The sequence below is a fragment of the Fistularia commersonii genome, chromosome 1, assembly GCF_037954325.1.
Source record: "Fistularia commersonii isolate RoL2024-O1a breed Wild chromosome 1, RoL_Fcom_v1.0, whole genome shotgun sequence".
NCBI lineage: Eukaryota > Metazoa > Chordata > Actinopteri > Syngnathiformes > Fistulariidae > Fistularia > Fistularia commersonii.
In genome coordinates this window covers 17,571,090-17,584,222 of record NC_141284.1, presented here as the reverse complement: position 1 = coordinate 17,584,222, position 13,133 = coordinate 17,571,090, and the positions used below count along the sequence as shown (strand labels likewise).

The 13,133-nt window shown below is 40.4% G+C and overlaps 1 protein-coding gene across 1 annotated transcript; it reads left to right on the top strand.

Annotated features, from left to right (window-relative positions):
* Positions 1 to 1,575: 1,575 nt before the first annotated feature.
* On the top strand, positions 1,576 to 11,636 carry LOC147237656 (tumor necrosis factor alpha-induced protein 2-like). Its single transcript, XM_086151955.1, has 12 exons — positions 1,576 to 2,282; positions 3,173 to 3,382; positions 3,492 to 4,134; positions 4,470 to 4,581; positions 5,050 to 5,172; positions 5,522 to 5,616; positions 5,715 to 5,807; positions 5,995 to 6,121; positions 6,493 to 6,612; positions 6,897 to 7,052; positions 7,459 to 7,580; positions 8,779 to 11,636. The coding sequence occupies exons 2-12, from the start codon at positions 3,175 to 3,177 to the stop codon at positions 8,921 to 8,923; spliced, it is 1,944 nt and encodes a 647-aa protein (XP_086008081.1). The 5' UTR covers positions 1,576 to 2,282; positions 3,173 to 3,174; the 3' UTR covers positions 8,924 to 11,636.
* The last annotated feature ends 1,497 nt before the right edge of the window (positions 11,637 to 13,133 follow it).

Sequence of the window (13,133 nt, the reverse complement as noted above, 5' to 3'; positions counted from 1 at the left end):
TTTTTTTAAACCACTGATTCTTGACTATTACGGTGCATATATTATCTTGTGTTGTGTGTAAAACTATTTCTGAACCTAGCAGCTGTTTGTATGTCTGATTCACCAATTTATGCACAAACTAATCTGTGTAGGATCTCGGCCTGTGTTGGGCCTAATCTCCACCAAATATGAATTTGCGTTTGTTCTCATCCAGCTCTTGTCCACACTGAATGACTCCTGCAATACCAGAAGGTTTTCAAGGTTGCCTGGAGTATGAGGGATTTTCTGCTGATCGAAAACCCCGAAAATCAAGTGGAGCAAACCAAGGCTATACTTTTAGGGATCATTTGTTTAGTCTCGTTCTTGAGAAATGGGTTTCTCAAAACAGAAGATTATCCAACTCCTTTTATGGTGTGTTTTCTCAGTTTGTTTGCCTCTCATGGCAGAGTTCCATCACCAGTCCTTAGATCAACATACAAAGGGGGCTGAACAAGTGGGGGCAGCACCTTACCCCAAAACTGTTTGCAGACCAGACCACTGATATGTCCAAGGAAAAAGAAGGAGAAAAACCTTTTAGTTTGCTGGCTCCTGTAGAGGATGGCATTTTTACCTTTTTAGAAGACGGAAGAACAAGGCATTATCCAGACATTTCCTGTAGAGCAGGACGTCAGGTTCTACACTGAGGGACCATGTTTATGGAACTCATAAAACCAAATCCTGTCGTGGAAGACTCAGTGGTTCAGTTTGACCAGCAACTGATGAAGACATCAGGTGACCTAAATCAAACTCAAAACAGGCACGCTGACAGCGTCTGATGAACATTTCATTACATCACATTACAGTCATTAGGCAGGCAGATGCTTTTATACAAAACGACTTACAAGACGTGCAATTCAGTCACCGAAGATCCGAAGTACCGGTAGTCGGAAGTCAGAAGTGACCACTCAACCAAATCGCCATCTCAGCGCCATATACATACATACATTCATTTCATCGTTCTTTTTTTTTTGTTTGTTTGTTTGTTTGTTTTTTTGTAAGATTAGTATGGCTGTGCTTGGTGAAGAGGTATGTTTTCAGCTCATGGCGAAAGATGGGCAGCGACCCTGCTGTTCTGACCTGTTTCAGGAGTCCGTTCCACCACCGAGCCAAGACCGAGAAGAGCCGAGACCGGTTCATTTGGCAGCCAGGGGCTCTGAGTGATGGGGTGGACAGTCGCCCAGAGGTGGCAGATTGGAGGGGACGGGTAGGGACATGTGGCTTGACCGTATCCTGGAGATCGGACGGGGCTGTCCCAATCACTGCCCGAAAGGCAAGCACAGCTGCCTAAAAGCTTTGGATGGAGCATCTGTCTAACCGTCTAAGACCTGGGATTGTTCTCCATTCTTAATGCTGACTATTTAGGATCTATTGGAACTAAAAAAAAAAAAAGGCAAAAAAGGATGTCCTCTTATGGGGACATTCTCTATCACATTGGGGTATGTTATAATTTATCGTATAATGATTCAACCAAACTACTAAAGTGGTCATTTTCTCCATGACCCTGCCAATTGTGGACGACTATAATCTTATTTGGTGTTGCAAGAGGGCTTTAATACAAAATATGCTTTAATAATGAAATTACATGGTTGTGATTCAAATTCTATGTCCTCTCTTGGATACCTCAGAATTAACAGCCAAATAGCTTGTCACATCTTATAAGTCTGTGGTAAATTTATACACTCAGCAAACACATGATTTGACTCCATATGCTAGATAGCAGCTAGAACAAGGGATCCAGGGAACAAGGGAACAATTTCCTTCGAGATAAATAAAGTTGTTCTCATCTCATTTCTCAAATGAAGTAGGATGTTGAATAATACATGTAGAACTCCGAATGCTAAAAGACGTTACAGCAGTAGCTTCTTGGACAGAAACTTTTTCATCATGTTACAATGATGCTCACTTAGTTGGAGAATCATGTGTGCCAAGATTAGCGGCCATGTGTTTGTGTCTGTGAGACCATTTTTGAACACTGTCTGTGTGTGTTTGTGGGTGTGTGTGTAGTTGCATGTCTATGTGGGGGTGTATGCGTTTAAGTGTGCAGTTTAGGGGGTGGATCTTGGACTTTCCACTACTCAGAGGAACTATTTTTATTCGCTGCATAGTTGGGATACGGCTGCAGCTCCTCATCATCATCCTCTTCCTTTTGCTGCTGCTGCTTTATAATAACTCTCCAAGTGCCTCTTGTTTCAGAGAGTCTCTGCTGAGTCATTGAAGGCTGTCAAAGGGAGTATTTCTCTGTCAGGACCAGCCAATTGAAGGCGGTAAGTCTCAAAAACTTAATTTTTGGAAATAACTTATAGCCATTAGCAATGTGACAGCAAGTCCATTAACATCTTAAAATGACATACAGTTTTTTTTTTTTTACATAAAAGAAGGTGTTGTTTCAAGACCCCACAAGATCTTTATTTCCTGATTCTTCTCATTCAGACAGTTGTGGGGTGTAATTTTCCTTCTTATTCTTCTTCTTGTGGTAATTTGTCAAACTTTTTTTTAACCATTTAAATTACTTTAAACACTGTGGTTTCCTCTTGCTTTTCCATCCTCCTGTCTGGTGAGACACTTCATCACTTGTACATGTTTGTTTTTTTTCACATGTTCTGGTTCTGTGTGTGATCCCGAATAGCATGGGACAAAAGGGTTTTTAATTTGCTCTCTTGCATGCCTGTGTTGTTTTATTAATTTGATCATATATTAATATATTAGTTTATATATGTTTGAATGGGTAGATTTATTTGATATATATATATATATAATTTATCATATATATATATATATATATATATATATATATATATTTATATATATTTATTTGATATATATACACAAAGGAATTTCCCCTATGGGGATCAATAAGTTTATCTTATCTCATCTTATCTATCTTACCTCATTCATATATATATATATTATTGATATATATATATATATTAATATATTAATATATATATATTGATATATCATTATCAAATACATCTACCAATTCAAATTCAGGAAAAGCTAGAACGGTCTATGATTTTTTAAATTGTAGAACTATTTAAAGTTCAAAAACAGAAATTAAAAGTCAAAAATCTTGAAAAGAGGTCAAAAATGTCATTAACCGCAATTCCAACTTGACGGACTCTGAGATTCCGAACCTGTTTCAAATCCTGCGCAGGGATGCGGCCTCACTCAGACACCATGGCAGCGACTGGCACCATCGTGTCAAGGCTTATTTCCCCAGTTCCACCCCAGAGGCTTGCAGGGGGGAGAGGGCTAAAGGTAAAGCTCTTCAACATCTGGGGAGGGAACAGAGTCCCAGCTGTCATCAGCAGTATTTCCACTCCAAATGGAGGACGTGTGAGGAAGCATCACCAGCAACGGAATGGTCTGTCTGTCGGATAACCTACACGTCAAATAGCCGAGGTTTTTATGACGTGGCCATTCAGATAATGACGACCTCTCTCTTGGTCTCTTTCTTTGACTACCTCCCGCAGTGACACTCACGTTTGAGCAAAACCTAGAGGAGCGCCATTTGCGTGAGGCTGGCGAGATGCTGATAGAGCGAGAGCGACGCCTGTTTGGAGAGATAAACGAGGCCGGGGCTCTGGTCGGCCGGGAAGAGGAAGTAGACAAGCTGGCATCAGACCGCAGAGCCCTGGAGGATGTCGTGTTGCGGACTCTCGCACATTTTTTCGATGAGGACGGAGCCCACCTCGAAGCCCTCAGGTCTGCAGTTCAGGCGGTTCAGAAGGAGGAGGAGCAGGACCAGCTATGGAGCCAGGCAAGGGGGACCGCCCCTGTTTGGAGGCCATGTGGCTGGAGGAAGCTCCACGACTCAGTGCTGCAAAGTTTGGCGGAGGAGCGCTTGAATGAACCCTCGACCGCCACCGCAGGTCAAGTGCGGAAGCCTTCGGTCCAAGCGGACCTCCAAGGTATGGGCCGGCAGCTGAGGCGGGACCTGCTGCAAGTGGTGGAGGAGGTGAAGGGCTGCTACCCGTCGCAGCTGGACATTTCTCAGCTATATGCCACCTTATACCACCGAACCGTCGGCTCGAGGCTCCGGAAGATGGCGGAGTTTGTTCTGGATGATGACGACTGCACCTTCCTGCTGACTTGGATGCACAGATATTATCCAGAGTGAGTCTTTAAATCCGTCATCAGACTTCGACGGAATCAAACTTGCAGTTCTATTGATTGAACACTACAGATCGATTGAAGATCAGACTGGAATTAAACGGTTGAGAGACCAAGGAACAACCTAATTTTTTTTTTTTTAAAACAAAGAAAACAATTTCCGCTCGAGTCGATTGAGATTATAAAATATGGACGACCTAACTCTCCAGTCACTCCAGTGTTTGACCAAAAAATTGAATAAAAGTTAAAAGATGTCAAAAAATCCACCATCCAGGCTTTGAGCTTCAGAAATTTTCAGTTCATTTTGAGAACAGGTGTCAAGGTCTGTCCTCTATCAGTATCCTGCAGGAGCCACAGTTTGCTGGCGCCATCAACACTGAAGATTTGGGAGAGCTGCTGCCCAAGGCCTTGCTCAAACCCCTGGAGGAGCAATATATCAGCAAACAACTGGTACTTTGATATGTTCTGTTTTTGTCTTCTGTCTTATCATTAAGATTTAATAGAAAGAATAATTTCATTTTCTTGTTTAGTTTTCCAAAGTGTGGTCTTGAGCATGACACATTCCTGGCAAAAATCTCCAAGTGTAGTGATAAAGTGATAAATAGTGGGTTCTGCAGCCCCCCCTCACACACACACACACACACACACACACACACACACACACACACACACACACACACACACACACACACACACACACACACACACAGTGTCCACCTTGATGCTTGTTGGTGAAATAATACAGTTAAAGACTGGTGATATGTTTTCACATTGAATTTCAAAAGGTAAAGGGAATTGAATCAGAAGGATCCAGAGGGAAGAACCACAAAAACACAGTCAGATGGAAAGATCTGCATGATGTGTTCTTTAATGCAAAGTCCATGACCACGACCTGAATAACTGATCCCTGTTCTATAGGCAAACCTGACAAAGTACACTGAGCGGGTCTTGCAGGAGGAAAGGGACAAGTGGGACCAAGGCCAGGAGCCAATCAGAGAAGACGGTTGCTTTTCTAGTGACTTCGGCTATGATATCATTCAGGTAACGAAAATGTAGAAGAAAAATGAAAAATATAAATATACATAATTACAACACACAGTGGCTGACTTACCCTCCCAGAGGCTCCTTCTGGTGGCAGCGAAAGCAAATGGCATCGGTCAGTGTAACGCCGAAGTGGATGAGATTCAAATAAACACTCAGCTTTTATTGTTTGAATACAACCTTCACGGTTTGACATGAGTGCGCACATGGTACGCTACGACACTACCAAATAGAAAGTCCATGTCCAAAGGCTCCACAACTGCTAAAGGGAAAAAAACATTTATAGCAGATTTTCTCTTTTAATATTACTAAAAATCACAAGAAAGATAAATCTTCCTTCCCTCGTCAGATTATCAACGGTATGATCACATCAGCGGAGTACATCCTGAGAGACTGGAAAAAAGCGCATAGGCTCACGTGCAACCTGCAAGATTTAATGCAGAGGCAAGACCATCGCTTTGTCTCGAAACAGTTTGCATTTCAGAGAACTTTAATTTGTACCGCTCATCTAACGATGCCTGAAATGTCAAAATTTCCCGCAGGTTTAGTATCTCCCAGGATGACCTCATCAAGCAGAACAAACCCACCGGCAAGTCATTTGTCAAGGCCAACCTCGGCTGCGTCCAACAACTGAGGTATCGTCTCACCTTTCCGCAATCTGACCTAATTTCATCCTAATATGGGGACTAGAGGTTTATCCTGTCATGGAAACGTTTTCCTAGACTTTTCAGTCATCTGACATCGGAGGACTCGGGGGTTGCAAGGATATTAAGCCACTAGCAGACCTGTGCAAAGTTACAGTATATGTTGCCTTGTTTACAGAGACTTCTTCGTCAAGAAGAGCCACCTTTTCCCCGACGATATCCAAGAAAGCTGCCTGAATGTCCTCAAAGATATGAAACTGTCAGCTCACGTGTTTTTACTAAGTCCCTGCCACAAGAGCCTCAAGGTACGCTTACTACATAGTTATAACTACTTTATATTTTATATTTACTGGAAGAATCTCCCAATAGATTTATATTTTATATTTACTGGAAGACTCTCCCAATATCGGGTCAAAATTGTGGTAATTCTTTGAATAATTATCAATTGGGTTTCTTCAACCTTTTAATGAGGTTGTAAAAGGGTTAAATCCCCCCCCCCTTATCTATATCATTTATGAATAAACAACAAAATAAACTGAAGATGAAAATATTTTTTTCAAGCATCAATTTCCTTGAAAATCTGCTGTGCACAGCTCCCCCCCCCCCTTTTTCCTCTTTCTTATCTGACAACCGGAGATCAGTAGTTTTTATTGCCTCCTGTTTTTGTCGCTCGCAGCCACATTACCGCAAGCTGGGAACCTCTGAGTGGCTCAACAAATCGTCTTCTGAGAGCCTGCTGATGGCTGTGGAACAGGAGATCCAGGAGCTTGAGGGTGCCTGTGGACACTGTCACCAGGTAAGGTGACACCCAGCATGTCCTCTTCCTCTCTTTCAGAATAAAAGCTCGAGATAATTGACCGTATGCCCTGCTGGAGAAAAGTATATCATTTTGAATACAGTGGCTAGAATATGGAGTCTCCATGTCCTTCCCTGCTTTCAAAAAATATTTTTATTCATGATCAAGAAAGTAACAACTAAGACAACTAATGCTATCTGATCTGGTAGAACTTTCCAAATGCGTTTCCACGCTGATTTTTCATTCGGCCTGCTTCTTTGCTCTGACAACTGGATGAATTTCAGGAGCTGATTGGCCAGTTCCACCAGGAAGTGACAATAAAATATGTCCAAAAACTCCTGAAGGGAAACATCAAGCTGAAGGACCAGAAGGAGCAGCTGAGGGCATCGGACACTGTGACGGATGATGCAGAGCGTCTGAACGCTTTATTCCTCAAACAGGTGAGAGGCAACGGCGAAAGAATGGAACTGTAATCATCGATGACCAAACCTTATTGAATCATTTTTGAAAAAAAAAAAACCCTTGGTTATTCTTTTAACTCTTTATTTTAGTATCGCTGCTATTGTGTCATCTTTTTTTACTAACTTAAAATATCGTTGTCATAACAGATTTACCATATCATTACCTTACTACCTAAAAATTTAGTTTATCAACATTTTAGAGTTTGCATACCAAACTAAACAAAATCAATAAATGAGTCATTTATTCTTGTATTTGGGTCCTCATTCTGCCATCAGCCTGAAATGTCCACGGACTCGCCCAATCCCATGATAAAAAAAAGAAGATAAAAAGACTTGTAACTGCTCCTTCTCATCCTTTCTCTTTCTCTTTGTCCTTTTTCGGCAGGGCTCCATGGAAATCTGGTTGAAGCCGGTTCTCCTCATGCTGGCTGGGGTGCTGAAGCTGCAGGATCTTTCCGCCATCAAGATGGAGGTTGTATCACTGGGAACTTCCTTTCCTGACCTGAGGTACCATTCACTCTCCCAACCCACTGTTTTTTTTATTTAATTTGAACAAAAATACAAAATTTGTTGTATGTTTATTGAGATCATGGTAAATTCATGTCAAAATCTTTTCTCGTAGCAACTGCGCTTGAAGAAAATCAAGTCCGGTTGCAACGAGAAGAAGATATTGACAAGACTGAGAGGCGGCCGGTAGCGCCTCTCAATTTTTCGTAAGAAGAAGCTTCCTGGTTCCCTCCGACAGGCCATTCTGTTGGAAGATCATACTAGGATGATTTCCCCGTGTTTGCGCGAATTTCCTCCGTGTTCTCCGATTTCCTCCAGCCCCCCACAATCTCGAGTGCATGATAAGCAGTATAAATCATGAATGAATTAGTATTTGGTGAAAACAATTAAAATCATATTCAAGAATTCTCAAACTTAATGTAGTTATAATGGACTGAAATATATTCATTTATTTCTAATGACGATTTTTCATCAATTATTTGTGTATACCGACTTTACAAATATCAACAATATCAACAATTTCCTTCGGGATAAATAAAGTTGTTCTTATTCTTATTCTTATGAAAAGAAAAGATAAACATACTGCTCAAAAAAATAAAGGGAACACTTGAACAACACAATGTAACTCCAAGTCAATCACACTTCTGTGAAATCATAGTATCCACTCAGGAAGCAACACAGATTCATTTTGACTTGTTTTAAGGACATTACATCAAAGTTGGATCAGCCTGGAGTTTATTTTTACACTTTAATTTTGAGTGTGATTCCTAATCCAGACCTCCATGGGTTGATACAATTGATTTCCATTGATCATTTTTGTGTGATTTTGTTGTCAGCACATTCAACTGTGTAAAGAGCAAAGTATTTCATAAGAATATTTCATTCATTTAGATCTAGGATGTGTTTTTTAAGTGTTCCCTTTATTTTTTTGAGCAGTGTAGTTTTGTTTCTTTTTGTATAAAAAAGAAATGTGTAAGAATTTTAAATTTCAACTAACCTGACTTGTTGATGAATAACAAATTAGAATGGTAGTTTCCAAAAGTAAAACTTTTCATGGCTTGATAAGAAGCTCAAAGGAACATGGCAAGAAAACAGTAAGATACCGATTTGCTATGTCATCCCATAATATCATGAAAGCGACTTGAGATCATATACAAGTCTGTAATCTTCTTCCTTCTCCTCCTCCTTCCTCCCACAGTGATAAACACATCTCAGCGCTGCTCAAACTCAAGACCACCGTCTCCCGGGGCGACAGGAGGGCTGTCAAAGCTATCCTGTCCGACATGCTGAGGGAAACCACCACTGCAAATTCCCAGCCCTTTTTTTCGAGAGTTCAACTGTAATGAAGAATCGGCAAGATAAGCTAACAGGATAATTTTGATAATATAAAAAAATTTAAGAAGTTACATGCATTAAAGAATTTGTTGGTATAGAAGTAAAATTAAATCAAAAAGATTTATGAACTGAATATACAGATTTATATTCAGATACAAACTACAAATGGAAAATTTGAAAAATTATGAAAATGATTAAATTCTTGTTCTTTTTCGAAAAATACTTATAAAAAATTCTTTATCTAAAATGTTAAAAAACAGCTTACAAAAAACATGAATGATGAGGAGGGTGTGCTCTTCCTAAGCCCTGCCCCGCTCAGGTGGAGGTGATCAGGTCATTTGCTCCTGCAGCCATAAAGACCCTGGGCCTCCACCTTGCTTGGATGGCTGAGGAGCCGGGGGTGAGGTAGGGAGGAATTTTGTTTGCATTCTGCGTGTAAATCAGAGCAGCTGTTTGACATGTCAGTGGTTTGTTTTAAGAGACATTGTGGTGAAACATCTAGGATTCTTCTGTTGCCTGAAGAGGAGTTTTTTTTTTTTTTTTGGTGTCCAGATGCTCTGTTATATGAGATCTATGCAGTGCAGAAGTCACCTGAAACTGACAAAATTTGCAACCATTACATTAAAGGCCAATAATCACCTTGCAGTGACCTTGAAAAGGTGAAGTGCGTGCGTGCGTGCGTGCGTGCGTGCGTGCGTGCGTGCGTGCGTGCGTGCGTGCGTGCGTGCGTGCGCGCGCGCGTGCGTGCGCGTGTGCGTGTGTGTCGTCCTTTCTTTATAAACCTGATTGGTTTTTAGGTGCTTGTGATGTCACTTAAATGGGTCAACTTTGTAATGTTGCTTAAGTAATGAAAGTCAATGGTTTGAGTTTAATGTTTCTGAATGTCGAGAAAACTTTCTCTTGTTTTTAATCAAGTGAAACTGAAACTGCATTACCTGGTCACCTTATATATATTTTTTCGTGTTTTTCTGCTGATGTATTTAAGTATAATCATGGTCTCGTGTGTGTATATTGAGCAATAGTTCTTTTGTTCCTGCTGTACTGTAGTGTCTTATCAATAAATGTACTGTAACTACATTTTGTATTAACTAGCTGACAAGTAACTTAATTTGAATAGTTATTTCTGTACACAAATTACATGCTCTGAGAGCTGGTGGTCTTTAAAAATGGGATGCTCAGGAAAATCAGTCACTGGGGAATTCCCTTGATGAAGTCAAAACAGCTTTGAGGAATTTCCTGAGGAAAAATCAAGAAACTAGAGTAATTCATCAGGATCATTTGCTCATGTGTAACTTCCCGCCATTGCAAGTTGGAATATCAGCTCGAGACAATTCCAGGAAATCATCGACCCTCCTGGGTGGGCTCTCTTGGCACGGTTTCAGAATTTACACTGTAAGTGCGGTTGCCAAAAGGACCTCCCCTGAAAGTCTTGGACTAAGCCCAGTTGAAATTAAGTAGGAGGTGTAGGGCTTTGTAATGCTGACTGGATAGCTGGACTGGGATTTCTCAGTCACATCCGTGACAGGAATCTCACTACCCAGAATCCTGATCACTCTTCCCGCAAACCTCAACCTGCCCCTCAAAGTTTCTTGCCGGACGATTTCCAGATATGTGACCAGGATGGACTGTTAGGAATGGTCTGAACTGGCAGCCTGCTCAAATAAAAGGTATATAGGTTATGGCTGAGTTTTTATTTTGAAATAGTTGATGCAGTGTTGCGTCACTAAGGTTGTTTTCGGAATTTGTGTTAGCTTGCAGTCAAATTGTCTTGTTTACTGTTAAAATCAAATCCCTGCTGTATCAGATCTTGACAAGGACGGACCTCCTAATGCTGCTTTAACAAACAAAACCTGGTGAAATGAAGCAAATGCTTTTCCAGCTCATAAAATGACCATGTCAAATTGATCAATAACAAAAATCCTAAACACTCCTACTGAGAAAATTTGCATTTAAAATGCATAGGGTTTACTCTGCCTCACATGAATGGCACAGTTTTTTTTTTTAATCGTTTGTTTTATTTGCAATAACCTTACTTGGCTGCTGTCTTGCAATGAATGTAATGAGCCAGAGTTGCACAGTCCAGACTGCAGCTGCTGGTAGCCAGCCTCAAATACACTTCCAAATGGTCATCAGTCATAGTTGAAAAGTATTTGGATCAAGATCTCCGATTGGCTGTACTGCGTGTCAACCAAGTGCCAGACTCTACTGTGAGGATGAATGATCAGCCAACAGCAGCAACTTTTTTTGGATTTTTTTTTTTTTTTTAACTGAGGCATGATCTGAACTATAAAAAAAAAATGTTTTCTGTGGCTCATGGCACTTTGCACCATCTCCTCAGCCTCTGAACATTTTTATTTTTTTTAGGGGGGGGGAGTCTTAAGGGCAGAACTCTATTTAATGGAATTTTTGTTTGTCTAAAATGCGTCCTGTTTATTGCCCAGGGCAGACTACTAGCTCACCACTGGGCTCGATGTGAAAAGGTTTACTTGACTCCATCTAGTGGCAAGAAAGGAACGAACAGCCACAACACAAGTCATGTTTAGCATATTTGTGTTTTTTTTTGTTTGTTTTTTACAGCGCTCCATAAATGGTTTTAGAATCTAAGGCCGGGATGGGCAATTATTTTGACCGGTGGGACGCATTTCTAATTTAATTTTTATGTGCGGGCCAACTATGTATCTACCAACTATGTATGTAAAATAAAGAACATGAAAATTGCAATTTAAACATTTACTTTTATTTAATTCATTTTTTTTGGCATTTTATTTCAACTTTAAATAAAATGTAATCAATCTATTGACATTAGTTTGTATGCAATCATCCATGCAAAATTAAACAAAAGGAAAAAAATTCAATTTCTACATTCAATATTGATTGAAAATACTTATGAAAACATTGACAGAAAATAGTTTGGCGGGCTGGAGGTCTCGAGGAAGACCAAAGAGAAGATTTATGAATGTAGTGAGAGAGGATATGAAGGTAGTTGGTGTGAGAGAGGAAGATACAGAGAATAGGGTTAGATGGAGAAAGTTGACTCGCTGTGGCGACCCCTAACGGGAAAAGCCGAAAGAAGAAGAAGAAGTTTGGCGGGCTGGATAAAAAAGCAAAATGGGCCGGGTGTGGGACGATGAAATTACATTACAAATCCTTTCTTTATCCTGAAAAAAGTGCCTTGTTCGAGCTAATAAACCCGATCTGATGTGAAGGCAGTTTAAGTTCAATAGGATGATGACATGTTTATAGATTAAAAGTTGAGCTAATAAAGATAGCTGTTTATACCGTTAAATTCCATTGTTCAAAAAAATAATCACAATAAAAATGACCGCTTCGCAGTGATAATGATACAAAGATAAAAAGTAATTTGAATGTACTGTTCTTTTGTGTGTAAACTTTAATAGTGCTATTTAAAAATGTTTCATTGTGTCAGCTCGTTTTCTAGTAATGCAGCTCATAGTGCTAGTTTTCCCTTAAACTAAACACACAAATTTAATGAAAGGTTAAATGACGGAAAATTGTGAGACAATATCAAAAACAGAAATTAGATACTCGTGTTTTCAAAGGAAGATGCCCTAAAAGCTTTGTAGGTTTCCAGCATCTTCAGGAAGTGAATCTTTCAGGCCTTCTTTACTTCCTCATTCAGCATCCAGTTCTGGTAACTGGCATAGCTGCAGGTGTATCGGATCACCAGTTAAAAGAAAACAAAGGCAGAAATGAAGCAGGTCTTTTTTTATCATTTAAAGCAGGAGAATGGACTCCCCTCTTCAGAAAAACCAAAAGTTCCTGAGGGCAAATCCCTCGCAAGCGGTCTGAGAGGACAGGGCTTAGTTTTCTAGCCTCTTGGGGGACACCCGTCCGGGCACTGCGGGGCAGAGAGGCAGGAAGCATGACCAGTAATTTAATAGAGCTACCAAGGAATTTTAACAATCCTATTGCGAGACAATTGTCAGGAATTACATACAAGAGGCATCAAGATGAAATTCACTTGCATTTCACACACAGACATTTGCCTTCCTGCGTGTCTGTATCATCACTGCTGTCACTGTTGTCAAACAAACTCCACGGACTCCCTCTTCCCATCCTCCACCTCATACTCTTCATAAGGCTGTTTAGGCCGTTTCATTTTGGATTTTTGGATCAAGTTAGTCACATTCCAGGAGTGTGTGTGTTTGTATGTGTGAATGAGAGAGAATGCCCAAATTTCTATACTTACTCCACATA

What these genes read in the sequence shown, in the direction of transcription:
- LOC147237656 (XM_086151955.1), top strand. Translation starts at nt 3,175, where the DNA reads ATGCGGCCTCACTCAGACACCATGGCAGCGACTGGCACCATCGTGTCA. An exon ending in AATATATCAGCAAACAACTG is followed by an intron (nt 4,582 to 5,049) that starts GTACTTTGATAT and finishes CCTGTTCTATAG; the next exon opens with GCAAACCTGACAAAGTACAC. An exon ending in ACGCTTTATTCCTCAAACAG is followed by an intron (nt 7,053 to 7,458) that starts GTGAGAGGCAAC and finishes CTTTTTCGGCAG; the next exon opens with GGCTCCATGGAAATCTGGTT.